The 19,459-nt window shown below is 36.2% G+C and overlaps 1 protein-coding gene across 3 annotated transcripts in view; it reads left to right on the top strand.

The window, feature by feature from the left end:
* The window catches only part of LOC150094438 (rho GTPase-activating protein 12-like), a 413,607-nt gene that overhangs the window by 288,892 nt on the left and 105,256 nt on the right, over positions 1–19,459 (top strand). For all 3 annotated transcript variants that reach the window (XM_090412339.1, XM_090412341.1, XM_090412338.1), the window contains one exon: positions 4,930–5,070. In XM_090412339.1, the coding sequence (XP_090268465.1) occupies positions 4,930–5,070 (141 nt within the window). The remainder of the gene's footprint in view (positions 1–4,929; positions 5,071–19,459) is intronic.

Here is a 19,459-nt window from a genome sequence, read left to right as displayed (position 1 = left end):
AACTTAACATTGTTAGCATCCAGGAATGGGTTAGCAGTGCTAATCTCAGGTGGTATTGTAACTTAAACAAAATGGGAAAGGAAAGTTTAGCAAAACAAGTGTTCTGTGCCAGGTTGGCAGGAAAAAGATCCAGAGGAAGAACCAAAATATATTTGGATTGATATAGTAAAAAGTGCCTTAGAAAATAGAAATGTAAGAGCTTAAGTTAAGGGGATAATAAATTCCTCATTATTTTAAACATGGATACGAAACTCTGTTATCGAAATCTAAGAGTTTCCTGCCGAAGAACTATCACCAAGTCCAAGCATAAGTCAACACCTGGGTAGTACAACACTAGGGCAACTCAGAGCAAAGGTGGAGCAAGATCCATCACTATCCTTAATATTTTCTCATAATGTATAATGCAGCTGCTAGGAGATGTATTACTGTTTTACATTATGAGGAGAGATCACTGCCCAGACCGGTTTCGACCTTTATTGAGGTCTCATCAGTGAGTAGGTAGACCTGGATAATGCTAAGGTTTAAGTGAAATGAACTTATTTGATGAAAATAATAATAAATTTAGTTTAATCCTTTATCCAAGTGTGAGCAAACAAAGTTTGCGCCTGAAAGTATCTTCAGGACTGGGGTAAGGTGGTACAACACCAGAAACTCCTTGTAAAGGTGGGGCAAGCTACCAACACTCCTATCTCAGTATCTCCCATAATGCAAAACACATCTCCTTGCGGATATGTCAAATGTTATGCATTAAGGGAAGGGCCACAACCCAGACTAGTTTCGACCTTTATTGAGGTCTGTTCAGTGGGAGCCAGGCCCAAGTAGAGATACTAGGCAGAAGCATTAACAGGTCATCTCTACCTATAGGAGTTGCCAAATGGTGTGCCACCCTTTTTTAATAAATTACTCTGAATTTAGAGAAAGATGTTGAAAGTTTATTTTTCACTTGGTTAGAGTTACATACCCCTACTATACGAATTGCCAGAACGGTGTACCCATATATTATTATTATCTAAGACCTCCGGGGAGTCAAGGACTCATTGAGGGAGACTATAAATTACCCAGCCCAGCTATCATTCCTATCCTTGAATTCATTCACACTGGATGCACTCACTACCTGTAAGGGCAAATTATTTCACTCACTCACTGCTCTCTGGGAGAAAAACCTAGCTCTTCACCATTTCTTGACTGAGAACAGCCTTAACTTTCATGGATGCCCCTGTGTTCTCTCCTTGCCTTCCATATAACGAAAAATTTCATCAGTTGAAATGCTGTAACACCCATTCAAAAGTTTATAGACCTCTATCATATCACCCCTCCTTCTCCTGTTAACCAGAGTCTGTAATCCACTCACAATCTGTCCTCATAATCAAAATCCCATAATCCGGATATAATCTTTGTAACTCTTCTTTGCACTCTTTCCACAGCTTCTTTATCTCCCCCCCCCCCCCCCTTGGAACCCGGGAGACCAAATCTGTGCACAGTAGTCCAAGTGTGGTCATATCAAAGCCTTATAAAGAGGCAAAATTGCTTCTTTATCCTTACATGTCAAGGTTCGCTTCAACATACCAATTATTCTCTGAGCTGTATTTGTAACTTTTGCTATGTTACCTTTGAACTTTGAATTCTTATCCATCAATATTTGATGAAAATATTGATGGATAAGAATCCATCAATATTTTGCTTCAGGTTATGCTACAGTAAACTGAAGAGGCAAAGATCCCTTGCCTCTTCAGTTTATTGTAGCATAACCCCACTAATATAATATGCCGCTGGAACTCTAATCACGCCAAAATGCATAACTTTACACTTACTAACATTAAACTGACAGCCATTTTCGTTAGCCCAGATTTCCAGTCTATTCAAATCATTTTGTAATTTCTGAATATTAGTAGCATCCCTGATTGCTCTACCTATCTTTGCATCATTAGCAAACAATTGCAAATCTGATGATAGACCCTGTTTGGTGTCATTAATGTATAGATTTAACAATAATGGCCCAAGGACTGAACTCTGAAGTTACACCACTGGTTACCTTAAATCTGGCAGATTTATACCCACTGTATACCACTTTTTAATATCTGTCTGTCAACCATCTCCTGATCCAAGTCAATAGATTATGTTTTAGTCCCATATTCTCCAGTTTACATAACAGCCTATCGTGTGGTATCCTATCAAATGCCTTAGAAAAATCCAACATTATCATAGTGTATCTATTCCCTTTATCCAACTCGGCCGTAACATTATTATAAAATATGAGCAAATTGCTAAAACATGACCTTCCTTTAGTAAACCCATGCTGTTCCCTGCATAGTATAGAATGCTTGTCTACCCATTTCTGTATGCGAGTTCTTACCAACTTCTCTAAAATCTTCACTACCACACCAGAGATACTAATAGGTCAGTAGTTAAACACATCAGTTTTTGCACCACCCTTGTGCAATGGAACTATCATACATTCCTTCCATTCCTGTGGTATCATTCCTGAGCTGATACAAGTTATACAAATGTGTGAAAGGCCTAGCCAATTCAGCTGAACATTCCTTTAACTAACAGGCAGATATTCCATCTGTTCCTATTGACAAATTCTTATCCAGGTTATGCAAGAGCTCTTCAACCTCATTTTCATGAACCCATAACTCTTCATCTAACGTAGCAGTAGCACCATGCTACATACACCTGGTTGATATATCTTAGCAAAGTGAGCACTCATTAACTGAACAATCTCCTTAGCTTCCAACACTCGTGTACCATCTGCATTCAATAAAGTTATTCTTCCACATTCATTCTTTCTTTTGCTTGAGACATAACGATAAAATTCTTTTGGATTGCCTTTAGCTTGCATGTTCAATTTCTTTTCATACTCCGTTTTAGCTTTTCTCACAATGCTTGTTACTTTTCTGACCTGAGCTTTATATATTTCATTACTCCTCTCACTCTTCTCACGATATTCTTTCCACATCAACTTCTTCTTGTGGATCTCTAGCTTAATAAGGCTGCACATCCATTTCACTCCTAACCTATTTATTCTTCGAATACTAGGGATACATTCAGATACCGCCTCATTCAAGCACTTTTTCAAAGATTCCCATGCATTGCTGACATTCTTTCCATTCAGTAACTGATACCACAGGACCAAAGATAGTATTCTTGTAAGTTGATCATAATTTCCAGCTTTGTAATTTAGCATGTAGCCTGATTTAATCGGAATTTCAATACAAGTAGATACTTCCCAAGAAGGAACAGCATGAGCACTGTCACCAATTGGTTGTAAAATAGCCATATTCTTAACAGAGATCCCTTCTGATGCTATGAGCAAATCCAACACTCTTTGACCTCGAGTTCCTTCTTTCACATGCTGCTTGAGAAAGTTATCTCGCAACAATTCAATAAATTCCTGCTCTTTCTGATCATCAGATTTCTCTTCTACCCAATCAATGTTTGGAAAATTAAAGTCACCCATAATGATCATTCGCTTGGTACCCATAAGTCTAAATTGGCGATGCATTTCTTTGTCCCCTACAACTGAGATGCAGGTCTGTCGCAATATACCCCACCATATATTTCATTCTGTTAACCTCCACTTCACACCAAATAGACTCAAACTCATCACTACATGGAACATTGTTGCCCTCATTGTTTTCTTGTATTTCTACCCTAACTGGACTTAAGTAATCTGATATCATTAGTAGCACTCTCCTCTTCCTCTCCTATCTCTTCTGTCATTCCTAAAAATGGTATATTTGTTACACTCACTAAAATCAGATACTTACCATATCTGATTTTGATAGCCAGGTTTCACTAATGCCAACAATCTTAGGCCACATCGTATTCAATAAAGCAACAAACTCAACCCCTTTGTTTCTAATGCTCCTAGCATTTGTGTATAGACATAATAAATTACGACCTAGCCTATTCTTATAATTAGATATGCAATGTATTTGGTCTTGTTCTAGAATTTTCTCTTTTCCCTCCCCAGACATACTTAAAAGGTCCAAATCCAAAGCATATTTTTCCACTCCTTTGCCACATACATAACCATGTTTAAAGGCATTCATATCTTTATCTCATTTGTATACCATAGCTGAATTTTCATGCACATTTCCCCCCATTCCTCCCTTGATGATCTAGTTTCCCTGACTCTCTGCAGTAAGTCTCATATCAAGAAGTAATTTCTCCAGGCTTCTGATGCCAAATGAATTCAAGTGCAGGCCATCATTCTTATACAGATCTTTTCTGCCATCAAACACACATCTAAAAACTCACATCCATATCTTCTACATAGCCTGCGTGTGAAATCATTGCACTTTTACTATTTTGAGTGGCCAAGGGGTTAGATAATCCAGAGACCAAACCCAAAACTTTACAAGCCACTTTGGTGTCCAAAAAGCGGTGATAGTTTTCAAGTGGCAGTGAATGAAATTCATTTACCACCTAAAAACTTTTGCAACCAACCATTCATGACATAGCAGTTGGGTTCAAGGGTAATGGAAAGGTTTATATTTATGTGTAGCACAAATTTTAACAATATTCTCTATATTCTAGAAAGTGAACTGCCTCAACTTACAGTGAATTCATATTTATTTGGGCTGATGTTCGTTTGAATTCACTTTTATCCCTCTTCTTTCCTATGGAGGTCTTTGAGTATTATTGCTATTATTTATTTTTAATTAGGTTATCATTTTTTATTTATTTATTTATTTTTAATCTTGATCAAATAGCAGCACTTTTAAACACTACTTTATAATAAGAATATTTATATTCATGTTCTATTTTCATATCTGGAGTAGTTCACTTAGAGTTGATACTAGTCTAAAATTAATATAAAGCTATTAAAAGTGGCATTTTATTGCATTGATATCAAAGTTTTGATTTGTATGCTTTAATATAGGAAATAAATTAGTTACTTTTATAAAAAATTTTTAACCACAGAATGCCGTAATAGAGGTAGCAGTGAAGAGCTTGCTGCTGGGAATTCTGCTGAACGCAAAAAGAAAATAAGAGATAAATTACGTTTCTTTTTCCTTAAACGGCCAACAATGGAAAGTCTGAGAGAAAAGGGGATCATTAAAGGTGATTCTAAAGTAATATCTCTTATGAAATTTATGCTAAAATAATTTATGGACTTTGCATATTTTCAATCATTTTAGTTTGAATTAATCTTGTATAGTACTCTGTATGTATGGTCATCTGTTAAGTCAGTACATTTGGAGATGTGTGACCATTCAGAGCCTGTACATAAGTTTAATGGAGTGTGAAATTCCAATAGTGATACTGCTTTTTAACTTTTAATAGTGGTGGATGGATTCTATAAATTGCTTTTACTCAAACATACCTGATCCCTTAATCCACAGTACTAAATGTGTGATGGTTCAAAATTTCAAAACTTTTGAACCACAAATCAGTAGTTGGAATTGAAGGATCTACTAAAAGATCCTTCAAATTATGTACAATATAATTTAACTTAATTACACCTAATTTAACTGAAGTTAAATGTGTTTGTAATTAAGTTAAATTATATTGTACATAATTGTCCATACAGATTATGTATAATCTGTATGGACAACATAATTAAAGTGGCATTAAAACTGATGTTGAAATGGATATTAAAATTAGTTCCTTACCCTATACCAATGTTAACCTCTTGAACTCATTCTTGGTGTTCAGATCTATTATAGTTGGGACAAATTTGGAAAATCTATTAAAAAAAACAAACAAAAAAAGGAACTGTCAAAATAGGCAGAGAAGAGGAAGAAACATTAGCTGCATTCTTGTGAATGGATTACTCGTTTTAGCTGTTCTGGAACCATTGGCATCACATAATAGAATAATTATGACTAGTATGTGAGAAGTCAATTGAATATATACAATTACAAACAAATCAACTAATGCTAGCAGCATACATGGCAGTGTTCAAACCAACTTTAACTTATTTGCTGGCAGAGTTGATTTAGAAATAAAAACAGTTGATCCACGCTGGACCACAGATATTGCAAGGTTTGAGGAAAGTTAGAAAAGTGATAGATTGCTGACTTGGTTGGCCATGTGGATAGTGTTCTTGTCTCTCACCAACAGGCTGTGGGTTTAAATCCCACCATAGCAAGGATGTTTTCTGATAGTGTAGATGAATTTCATCATAAGTGACTTGAAAAAAGTTTACTTGTTCTCTTGACCAGCAATTCCAGATTATTTAATCTCTGTTCATCTATGCTACTAATCCTGATATACTATGGATCCCAGCCTTTCATTCATGGGTTGGATTCTTATTGTAAAAAAAAAGGTGGGGGCTTGAATAGAATAACCACATTAAAAATGAATATATCAAAAAATATCTTGACATTTTTAATATGCAAGAATGCATAAGTAGAGGTAATCTGAAATGCTGGGTCACTTAAGCAGAATGAGAGGTGGACAATTAGCAAAACAACTGTTTGAGGCAAAAATGGTAGAAAAACGTAGATGACCAAGATAGATATAGGTGAATTGATGTAGAGAAGAAGATCAAAATTCATTTTACACAAATTATATACTCTACAACCGTGTTATAAATAATTATTTTAACTCATACAATTCACAATTATGATTGAAAAGCAGAACACACTTTGATTTCTAGATAACACTTGTCACACATCTTCTGGCAGTCTTTCCTTCACTGTTTACCAGAAACCGATACATACTGGCCAATATATATATATATATACACACAAAAACTAGGGATCATTAATACACTAAAAAAAAAAAAACAGGGCTTTAAAGATTTGCTCCAATGAACAAGCACTTAAAGATTTTTTTATACAATGAAACCTGTGGTGAATTCATCACTAAAAAACACACGTACTAACCACAGTGAAATATACAGTCAACAATACCTTCCTAAAAAATGGTTACAGCCAAAATACTATCAACAACATTCTGTACAAGACTTCACTTAAAAACAAAAATAAACAAGACTACAATAAAACTGTAACCATTCCATATATTAAAGGAATATCAGACAAAATAAACAGAATACTGCAAAAATACAACCTTAAAGTCACCTTTAAACCTCCTCCAAAATTAAAGAACTTACTCAACTCATCCAAGGATCCACTCCCTCCCTCCACTGGCCCACCCTGGAGTATACCATATTCACTGCACCTGTAATTTGCCCCATATAGGGGAAAAAGGACACATAGAAGTTAGCTAAGGGGGGAGAAAGGGGCGAACCCATAGCTGTCCCATCTAATTGTTTGTATATTTTCCATTTCCATGTAAAATAACCTGCCTGTACTGTTAATTTAGCCAACTTCTACATAGAACATCTGGAAAAACTAGCTATCAACACAGCCACTCTCAAACCTAGTCTCTGGCTATGCCATATTGATGATGTGTCTGCTATTTGACCACATGGCCCAGACACATTGAATACATTTTTAGTGCATCTAAATAGCCAGCACCCTAAAACCCCCATTAGCCAACTTCTACATAGAACATTTGGAAAAACTAGCTATCAACACAGCCACTTTCAAACCTAGTCTCTGGCTACTCTATGTTGATGATGTGTTTGCAATTTGAATACATTGAATACATTTTTAGTGCATCTAAATAGCCAGCACCCTAAAATCCACTTTACAATGGAACTAGAAGACAATGACTGCCTGCCCTTCCTGGACACACTGATCACATGTCTTCCAGAAGGTTCTTATCATTTTTGGTTTATAGAAAACCCACACATACAGGGAGATAATTACACAAACAATCACACCATCACCCTTCTCAACAATATGGTATCTTAAAAACACTAACCCATAGAGCTAGAGCAATCTGTTCCAATGACATTGCTCTCACTGCTGAACTTCCTCACCTATGTCGCACCTTCTTAACCAATGGTTATAATCCCCATAAGATAAATAAAATACAAAATTCTACTCAGAAATCCCCTCTATCAACCACAGAAGACTACAACAAAACTATCACCATCCCATACATTAAAAGCACATCTGAAAAGATATCTAGGGTGCTTAACAAACACCAATTGTGCACAGTATTTAAACCTTATGTAAAATTAGCAACTCTCATCCATTCACCTAAGGACAAATGCACTCCTTTATCACATCCAGGAGTCTATGAAGTGCCCTGTTCTTGCCATCAAGCCCACTACGGACAGACAGGAAGAACTGTGGACATCTGCCTCAGTGAACACAAAAAATATATGTGACACTTTCGCTATGGCAAGTCAGGTCTGGCAGACCATGCTTTGGATACCCCTGCACACAAGATCAATTGGAAAGAAACAAAAAGTAATGCACAGAAGCTTCTACAAGTCAGAGAGGTTGTTCCTGGAATCAACAGAAGCCTTAAAACATACTCCAAATCTTAACAAGTATGGCTGTATAAATCTATCAAAGATTTGGGAGACAGTCATCCTAAGACCAAATTAATATTTATTACTTTTATTTTATTTTATTTTTTTTTTTTTCAAACTTTCTAAGATTATTATTTGGACTACTATTTCAAAACTTGGAACTACTTTTATTTTATTTTATTTTATTTTTTTGACCTAGATGGTGCCCTATTAGGACTTTAGTCTTGTGTTGCATGCTGCAATTACTTATACTAGCCCCATTGTTACACCAGATTGTGGTTGTCTTGCATTTGTAACAAACTTTGTGTTGTGTGTCCTGGAGATGCTGGATATAATACCAGCGAAATATTAGATTTTAAGTTAATAAATAGTTATTTTCTTATCCATCTGTGTTCATATCATTACTGTTAAATCTATTACAACATGTCTGACGAACACATAAACTTATCCACAGGCAGAAATTGAATGTTGTTCAGCTGAAGATCGGTTTGGATTCCAGAATGGTAAAGGAACTAAAGGAGCAATTTGGTCTGAAGAACTGAAGTAAACAAAGCTACACATGAATTTTTAATGGTTTTTGTGCCAGTATAATATTTATTATACACACACATTCAGGGGGTGCTTAAGGGTCAAAGCTATATAACTGAGAGGAGACCTCCACATAGCCTATAAAGGAATGCAGAGAACCAACCAGGGTTTCTGACCTAATGTCCAATCCTCACCTTCTCATGGTGTACCCTGTTGGGTATCTATCTGGATACTGAACGAACGAGGATGGGCTGGCAATTTGGGATTTAGCCAACCAAATTGTATTCTTATTGGCTTAAACCAGTATAGAAAATGATGGTACAACATGACAAAATTTCATGCCAGCTGGGGGCATCGCCTGGTTAAACAAGGCCCCTGTTGTTTTCACCAGGGAACCAGGGCGAACAGCGAAAAGTCAGCTACTGGAACAAATCTGAAAACACACCCCAACTCAACATCACCAGAGTTAAAGATCGGTACTATCAACGTAAGAAGCTTGAATGGCAAAGAAATGGAGCTAGCTGAGGAATTAGATAAGTACCAGATTGAAATAATAAGGGTGACTGAAACAAAAAAGACAAAAACTGGTGAGATCTTTCTGAGCAATAAATACAAAATGTTATATTCAGGCAATGACAATCAAGGAAAAGATGGAGTAGCCATAGTATTCAACTAATCTTCTTGAACGGCAGGCAGTCTCAAGTAGAGTGACGTGGGCAAATATGAGAATGGGGAACTGGACAATGAGACTTATTTGTGCCTATGGTCCCACAGAAGGTTCTACTAAGGGAGAAGTGGAGGAATTTTTTGATCCTTTAGAGAAAGCAACTGACACAATGAAAAAGGAAAAGTTGGTCTTTGTTGGGGATCTAAATAGCAGAGTAGGAAATGATTGTCAGACATACAAAAATATTTTGGGAAAATTTGGAGAAAAGAGGCAAGGAATAAGAAAAGTCTCATTGACTATGTTATTGTTGATAGTGATGTTTTCACCCTGTGCAGGATACCAGTGTACAGAGGATTTGAAATTGGAAGTGATCACTATTTAGTCTTGAGCAGGATAAAATTGAATTTCATATTGAAAAGAATAACATGTAAGAAAGTTTTACAGCGAATAAAAGTTGAGCAGCTCTCAGATGTGAACTGTGGACACAAAGATTATTGAAGAAAAAATGAAAGAGTTTGAGAACAGCAACCAAATCTTGGAGAGTCAGCCAGAGAGGCATGTGGTGAGGTTGTCTGCAAGGATAAAAAAAATCAGAACTCCATGGTGGACACAGGAAGTTAAAGAGGCGGTGAAGGAAAAGAAGAAAGCATATCAAAAGTTCCTGGCAAATAAGTCAGCTTTTGCTCTTAGAAAATACAGAGACAAATGTAAGAAAGCTAAACACTGTGTAAAACTACGTAAACAAAATTTATGGGAGGACTTTGGCAAGAACATAGAAAACAGATATCAAGAAGGTGGTAAGATATTCTGGAAGTTAAAAAAGCTTAGAAATGGAGGAAAGAGTGCTGTAAAACAAGTTAGAGATGATAAAGATTACATGAAAAATGGGAGAAAAAGATATCCTTGAAATATGGAATAATTACTTCGAAAAATTGCTAAATGAAACAAGCAGTGATAGCTCAGTGTTAAAAAAAAACACTCAACAGGCATACAGTCAGGAATACATATCCATACTTGAAGTAGAAAAAGCCATCAAAGGCTTGAAATGTAGAAAAAAATGTGAAATGATATTTGACCAGAAATGCTGGAGTATGGCAGTATAAAAGTCTTACATTGGCTGCATTGCATAGTTCAGAAAGCCTGGACAGAGGGATTAATTCCCGATGATTGGAGTAAAGCTCTCATAGTACCCTGTGAGAATTACAGAGTATTTCCCTACTGAGTTCCTGGTAAGATATATACAAGTATACTTGAGAAACGGTTGAGAATGATTGTGGAAGAGAAGCTTGGTGGAGAACAAGCTGGATTCAGGCCAAATAGAGGCTGTCAGTATGAGATATTCACTTTACGACAAATAGTTGATAAATCATGGGAACATAACAAAGATCTATATTTAAGTTTTGTCGATCTGGAAAAGGCATATGACAAGGTGCCAAGAGAGAAGCTATTCAATACGCTACTGTTATATGGTGTCAATGGGGCTTTATATCAAGCAATACTTAGTCTTTATTTGAGTTGTAAGTGCAGTTAGAATTGAAGGAAGTACAGGGAGATGGTTTAATATTAAATCTGGTGTGAGACAAGGATGTACATTATCCCCTCTGTTATTCATTATCTATATGGATCACATTATGAAGGAAAGTGGTATTAAACCTGATATCAAAATTGGAGATGTTAATGTCAGCTCTTTGCTTTATGCAGACGATGTTATATTTCTAAATAAATCCGCTACAATCTGCAAGAGTCCCTGACTAAATTGAATAACTGTTGTAATAGATATGGTCTGAAGGTCAGCAATAAAAAGACAATGAAAATAGGAAGAATCATTGAAAATGTCAACTGCGTTGTGAACGAGGAACCTGTGGAACAAGTAAAACATTTCAGCTACTTAGTCACGATTTTTTGTGAAGATTGTAAATTAAATATGGAAATAGACAACAGAATCAACAAAGCTGGTATGGTAGGAAAGCAATTGAATAAATTCATATGAAATAAGAGAGAAATTAGTCAGAACACTAAATTAGCTGTATACAAGACAGTATTCAAACCAGTTTTAACTTATGGATATGAGAGCTGGGTCAAAAGTAAAACACTTGACCAAAGACTAGAGACCACAGATATGAGAGAACTGAGAAAGATTATAGGCATGAACAGATGGCATCAATAGCAGTATCATATTAAAAACGAGGATATTAGGAAAGAACTTGACATTGTCAGCATCCAAGAATGCGTTAGCAGAGCTAATCTCAGGTGGTATGCTCACTTAAATAGAATAGGCAAGGAAAGATTAGCAAAACAAGTGTTCTCTGCCAAGTTGGCAGGAAAATGACCCAGAGGAAGACCAAGATATAGGTGGATTGATACAGTGCAAAGTGCCTTAGATGATAAAAATATAAGATCTGATAATGTTGGAGTCTTGACAAGTAACAGATTGATTTTGAGGAAAATTGTAGATAGGAAGTTAGTAATAATGTAGGTTTTTCATGTAGTACTATCATATCCTGTACACCCCTTGAGGGTACAAGGTAGGAATTTGATGATAACGATGACATATTCTGAAGAATGTAGTAATTTTATTACTGCTTTAAACCTTTTTTTTTATATTTAATTTAAAAAATTCATAATTAATTTTATTTCAAATCACTTAATTTTAAATTTTCACTTTAATCATCATCATCATCAAATTCCTGCCATGTACCCTCAAGTGGTGTACAGGATATGACAGTACTACATGAAAAAATTACATCATTACTAACTTCCTATCTACAATTTTCCTCCAAATCAGTCTGTTACTTGTCAAGACTCCAACATTATCAGATCTTATATTTCTATCGTCTAAGGCACTTTGTACCGTATCAATCCACCTATATCTTGGTCTTCCTCTGGGTCGTTTTCCTGCTAACCTGGCAGAGAACACTTGTTTTGCTAATCTTTCCTCTCCCATTCTATTTAAGTGACCATACCATCTGAGATTAGCTCTGCTTACGCATTCCTGGATGCTGACAATGTCAAGTTCTTTCCTAATATCCTCATTTTTAATATGATATTGCCATTGATGCCATCTGTTCACGCCTCTAATCTTTCTCAGGACTCTCATATCTGCGGTCTCTAGTCTTTGGTCAAGTGTTTTACTTCTGACCCAGCTCTCAGATCCATAAGTTAAAATTGGTTTGAACACAGTCTTGTATACAGCTAATTTAGTGTTCCGACTAATTTCTTTCTTATTCCATATGAATTTATTCAATTGACTTCCCACGATACCAGCTTTGCTGATTCTGTTGTCTATTTCTATATTTAGTTTACCATCTTCAGTAAAAATTGTGCCTAAGTAGCTGAAATGTTTTACTTGTTCCACAGGTTCTCCATTCACAACACAGTTGACATTTTCAATGATTCTGCCTATTTTCATTGTCTTTGTCTTTTTATTGCTGACCTTCATACCATATCTATTACAAGAGCTATTCAATTTAGTCAGAGAATCTTGCAGACTTGTAGCGGATTTATTTAGAAGTATAACATCATCCGCATAAAGCAAAGAGCTGACATTAACATCTCCAATTTTGATATCAGGTTTAATACCACATTCCTTCATAATGTGATCCATATAGATAATGAATAATAGAGGGGATAATGTACATCCTTGTCTCACACCAGATTTAACATTAAACCATCTTCCTGTACTTCCTTCAATTCTAACTGCTGACTCACAACTCAAATAAAGACTAAGTATTGCTTGATATAATGCCCCATTGACACCATATAACTGCAGCGTATTGAATAGCTTCTCTCTTGGCACCTTGTCATATGCCTTTTCCAAATCGACAAAACTTAAATACAGATCTTTGTTATATTCCCATGCTTTCTCGACTATTTGTCGTAAAGTGAAGATCTGATCCTGACAGCCTCTATTTGGCCGGAATCCAGCTTGTTCTTCACCCAGCTTTTCTTCCACAATTCTTCTCAACCGTTTCTCAAGTATACTTGCATAGATCTTGCCAGGAACACTCAGTAGGGAAATACCTCTGTAATTCTCACATTCAGTTTTATTTCGCTTTTTATATATGGGTACTATGAGAGCTCTACTCCAATCATGGGGAATTCGTCCCTCTGTCCAGGCTTTCTGAACTATGCAGTGCAGCCATTGTAAGACTCTTATACCACCATACTTCAGCATTTCTGGTCGAATATCATCTACTCCTGCTGCCTTTCCACATTTCAAGCCTTTGATGGCTTTTTCTACTTCAAGTATGGATATGTATTCCTGACTGCATGCCTGGTCAGTGTTTTTTATCACTGTGCTTGCTGTCATCACTGCTTGTTTCATTTAGCAGTTTTTCAAAGTAATTACTCCATACTTCAAGGATATCTTTTTCTCCTGTTTTCATTTCACCTTTATCATCTCTAATTCCTTTTACAGCACTCTTTCCTCCATTCCTAAGCTTCTTCAACAACCTCCAGAATATTTTGCCACCTTCTTGATATTTATTTTCTATATTCTTGCCAAAGTCCTCCCATGACTTTTGTTTAGCTAGTTTTACACACTGTTTAGCTTTCTTACATTTGTCTCTGTATTCTGTAAGAGTAAAAGCTGACTTATTTGCCAGGAATTTTTGTTATGCTTTCTTCTTTTCCTTCACTGCCTCTTTAACTTCCTGTGTCCACCAGGGAGTTCTGATTTTTTTATCTTTGCACACAACCTCACCACATGCCTCTCTGGCAGAATCAATCAATGTTTCCTTCAGAGTTTGCCACTGAATCTCCAAGGTTTGATTCCTGTTCTCAAACTCTTTCATTTTCTTTTCAATAATATTTCTGTATTTTAGTCTACAGTTTACATCTGAGAGCTGCTCAACTTTTATTCGCTTTAAAACTTTCGTACATGTTATTCTTTTCAATATGAAATTCAATTTTATCCTGCTCAAGACTAAATAGTGATCACTTCCAATTTCCAATCCTCTGTACACTCTGGTGTCCTGCACCAGGGAGAAAACCTCACTATCAACAATAACATAGTCAATGAGACTTTTCTTATTCCTAGCCTCTTCTCTCCATGTGAATTTGTGCACATTTTTATGTTGGAACATGGTGTTAGTAATAACCAGTCCATGTCCTGAGCAGAAATCCAACAGATATTTGCCATTATTATTAGCTTTTATCTTTTCTCCAAATTTTCCCAAAATATTTTTGTATGTCTCACAATCATTTCCTACTCTACTATTTAGATCCCCAACAAGGACCAACTTTTCCTTTTTCATTGTGTCAGTTGCTTTTTCTAAAGCCTCAAAAAATTCCTCCACTTCTACCTTAGTAGAACCTTCTGTGGGACCATAGGCACAAATAAGTCTCATTGTCCAGTTCCCCATTCTCATATTTGCCCACATTACTCTACTTGAGACTGACTGCCATTCAAGAAGATTAGCCTCGTATTTTGTGTTGAATACTATGGCTACTCCTTCTTTTCCTTGATTGTCATTGCCTGAATATAACATTTTGTATTTATTGCTTAGAAAGATCTCACCAGTTTTGGTCTTTTTTGTTTCAGTCACCCCTATTTATGTCGATCTGGTACTTATCTAATTCCTCAGCTAGCTCCATTTCTTTGCCATTCAGGCTTCTTACGTTGATAGTACCGATCTTTAACTCTGGTGATGTTGAGTTGGGGTTTGTTTTCAGATTTGTTCCAGTAGCTGACTTTTTGCTGTTCGCCCTGGTTCCCTGGCGAAAACAACGGGGGCCTTGTTTAACCGGGCGACGCCCCAGCCGGCATGAAATTTTGTCATGTTGTACCATCATTTTTTATTTTGGTTTAACCAATAAGAATACAATTTGGTCGGCTAAATCCCAAATTGCCAGCCCATCCTCGTTCGTTCAGTATCAAAGTAGATACCCAACAGGGTGCACCACGAGAAGGTGAGGATTGGACATTAGGTCAGAAGCCCTGGGCGGTTCTCCGCATTCCTTTAAAGGCTATGTGGAGGTCTCCTCTCAGTTATACAGCTTTGACCCTTAAGCACCCCTGTGCTTAAGGGTCAAAGCACCCATTTTCACTTTAATTGTAATCTTATTTTGTTGTAACCAGCCACTCACTAGGTGGCACGTGGCTCAGCTCTGTAAATAGGATTAACATTCTTTGTTGTAGCTTCACTTTGTGATTATGCTGATGCACTGATGATGACTAGTTAGTTTCTGGTTGAAAGAGTAATAAAATTACTATATTCTTGTGAATTTGTGTGTAATAAAAACTACATACATTGCCTTTATAGTTTTTGAAAAGGCATTTAATAATGTACAATGGAACAAACATTTTTCAAATAATGAAGGAAATTGGAATAGACTGGAGAGATAGGATAATTAAGAAATTGTATAACAACCAGAAAAATAAAGATATGAATACAGGCAAATGAAGCAACTGCAGAAGTAAAGAAAGGTGTAGGGCAAGGTTGTGCATTTTCACCTTTAATGTTCAACCTGTATGTAGAGAATGCAATGAAATTAATAGTGGAAAGGAATGAAGGAGGTAACTGTATGTGGAGTACAGATACATATAATATTATTTGCTAATGATATTCATATATTAGCTGTGAATAAGCAATATTTAAAACAGGTATTACCACGATGAATGATGTTTTATCTGATTATGGACTTAAGATAAATGCAACAAAAACTTAAATAATGGTGGAAGGTACAAAGGAACAAAATAAGATAAATAAAACAGTGATCAGAGATAAGAATATTGAACAAGTAAAATTGTTTCTATATCTTGGAGAATTATTCAAGGAGATGGAGGTTGAACCAAAGAATAATTGATATGGCAAAAGTATTAAAGATCAATAAAAAAATTATAAGTAAGCTAAGTAAAATCATATGGGAAAAAAATGTATTAAAACATTTGTTTTAGCATGTTCTTATATGGTTGTAAGACTTAAACTATAGCAGCAGAAAACTGGAAAAGAATTTAAACATTTGAAATGTCTTGTAGATAGGCTTATACGTTAACACATGACTATTAAATTATTTAAGGAATTTACAACGTATACTGGAATATTGATTAAAAGAAACATGAATAAATACCTCCTATATTTTGGCAATGTCATTATTGCCATCTTCATGAGAACATACAATGACACGTGCACGCAGGCACTACAAAAAGCAAATGAAACAGAAGAGAGAAAACTACTGTTGTTCCTAGAGTCCTAAAGGTGCCTTCTAGCGGGCTATATTGGATTGTTTTGGCTGTTAGGCTGAAGTTCTCAAGATGCAAGCTTCCCAAATTTGGGGCAGTCTCATGCACCCAAATTTGTCGAGGTTTGGAAAATTTTTTAGAGCTGAGGCTGATTCCATGAACAATCTTTCATATTTAAATTTGCTGCAGTGTATTAACATGGCTTTCTTCCAACGTATTCTGTGGTGGGTATCCAGAGCATGGTCTGCAAGCCCAGAGTGGCTGTACTGGTGAAACCGGATGTATCCTTTGTATTCTGAAATCCTGACATTTGCTGTCCTACCTGTTTGGCCAAAGTAGGACTGTTTACAGCTGCAAGGGATCTGGTATACCCCAGGTATGTCTTGGGGAAGTGGTTGGTCTTTGGTGGAGCGGATAAGGGATGACAATTTTTTATATGGTTTGTAACAAGAAGTCAGGTCATATTTTTTTTAAAAAAATAAAAGCTCCATAAAAAGTCTGTATGGAGACTTTTGAAGAGAAAGCCTTAAACTCAGCCCCACAAAAACACACTCATTGGCTTCACTACGTTGATGATGATGTGTTCGCTATTTGGCCACATGGCTCAGATACACTCCACTCCTTCTTAACACACTTAAACAACCAACACCCTAGAATCCAGTTCACCTTGGAAAAAGAGGAAAACAACAGTCTCCCTTTCCTAGACACTCCAATCACTCACCAGTCTGATGGATCCTTGGTTTTCTCTGTTTACAGAAAACCCACCCATACAGGCAGATACATTCACCAACAATCCCCCCCCCCTCACAACAATATGGGGTTATAAAAACACTATATAACAGGGCAAAATTAATCTGTTCAGATGACAGTGCCCTAACCACTGCACTAAACCACATCCTTAACATTTTCTTAGCTAATGGCTACAACCTCCCAAAAAATCAAAAAAAATATTAAAACCAGTTAACTCCCCCCCCTCATAACAAAGATTACACTTAATCCATCACCATTCCCTATATCCGGGGCACCTCTTAAAAGTTAACCAAAATCTTAAAAAAATATGACCTGACTTCTTGTTACAAACCATAAAAAAAAAAATTGGCATCCCTTATCTTCTCCACCAAAGCCCAACCATTTCCCCTAGACATACCTGGGGTATATCATGTCCCTTGTAGCTGTAAACTGTCCTACTTTAGCCAAACAGGCAGGACAGCAAATGTCAGGATTTCGGAAGACTACATCCGGTTTCACCAGTACAGCTGCTCTGGCCTTGCAGACCATGCTCTGAATACACAAGAGAATACGTTGGAAGAAAGCCATGTTAATGCACTACAGCAAATTTAAATATGAAAATTGTTCATGGAATCAGCCTCAGCTCTAAAAAAAACTTTCCAAACCTCAACAAATTTGGGTGCATGAGACTGCCCCATATTTGGGAAGCTTGCATCTTGAGAACTTTTGCCCAACAGCCAAAACAACCCAATATAGCCTGCTAGGGAGCACGTTTAAGACTCTAGGAACAACAGTAGTTTTCTCTCTTCTGCTTCATTTGCTTTTTGTAGTGCACGTGTCGTTGTATGTTCTCATGAAGATGGCAATGTGACATTGCCGAAATATAGGAGGTATTTATTAAAGTTTCTTTTAATTAATATTCCAGTAATTCTTGTAGACAGGCTTATACGTTGGTTATGCACTACTAAATCACTTAAGGAATTGACAATGTAGATATGAATATAAATTAAATTACACTTTAATAAATATTTCCGATATTTCGGCAACGTCACGTTGCCATCTTCAAAAGGAACTTACAAAAAAGGCATGTGTCTATGTGCACGTGCCTTTTTCCAGTATAATATTCCACTATACGTTGTAAAATCCTTAAATAATTTAATAGGCATTTGAAATGTACTGTTGGAGAGTTTTGCTAGGAGTTAACTGGAGAGAAAAAATAAATAAATAAACAAACCAATGAAGAAGCCTTGCATGAAATAAAAGAGAAAATGGATTGTTTTCTCTTTTATTTTATTAAAAATTAAATTCCTGTGAAGACATAATGAATGGATTATAAACATATTAGAAGGGAAGATACCAGGAAAAAGAAAAGGACAGTCAAAATATACATTCTTAGAGGAGATGTTTAGATTAATTGGAAGAAGTTATAAACTACTAAAGAGGAAAGCACTTGAAATAGGATGACCTGTAAGAGGGAACTCTCCGGTGACAGAGTTATCCTTAGGATCATGATGTCAAGATGCGCCTTTCTGTATTTATTTTTGTTCCTTCACAAATTAAAGATCTCATTATCAACATTTGACTAATCATATCTCCCCTTCTGTGTTGTCTCATTAAATGTATGAGGTTTCCACAGTCCATTTAAACAAGAAGCTCTATGGAAATGTATGCTATGCTGTGATATTAGATTGCTGTTTCTCCAAGTGCCATACTTCTTCAGATATAAAAACCTTATGAGATAGATACCCGACTTCTGTCTTATTGAGGCTTTGAAAGATCTAACAGAGATGCAGTAGTTCTTATTAATTATTCTGTAATAACCTGCAGTGTACTTTATTCTTTTTTCTTTAATTATATCATTCTCTTTCCCTTCATCAGCTTGAGATGGTTCTCCTCAATGGAAGTTGAGGGGGAACCATCCCCGAAGTCTGAGCCTTATAAATGACAATGGCAAGCCTATTACTTGCCATTGTCATGTGAGAAGTTGCTTGTGCAGAGGGAGTGGAGCAAG

This window comes from Typopeltis vanoorti, chromosome 22 (assembly GCF_054136105.1).
Source record: "Typopeltis vanoorti isolate ZY-2024b chromosome 22, IOZ_Tvanoo_1.0, whole genome shotgun sequence".
NCBI classification, from domain to species: domain Eukaryota; kingdom Metazoa; phylum Arthropoda; class Arachnida; order Uropygi; family Thelyphonidae; genus Typopeltis; species Typopeltis vanoorti.
This window is presented reverse-complemented; position numbering and strand designations above follow the sequence as displayed.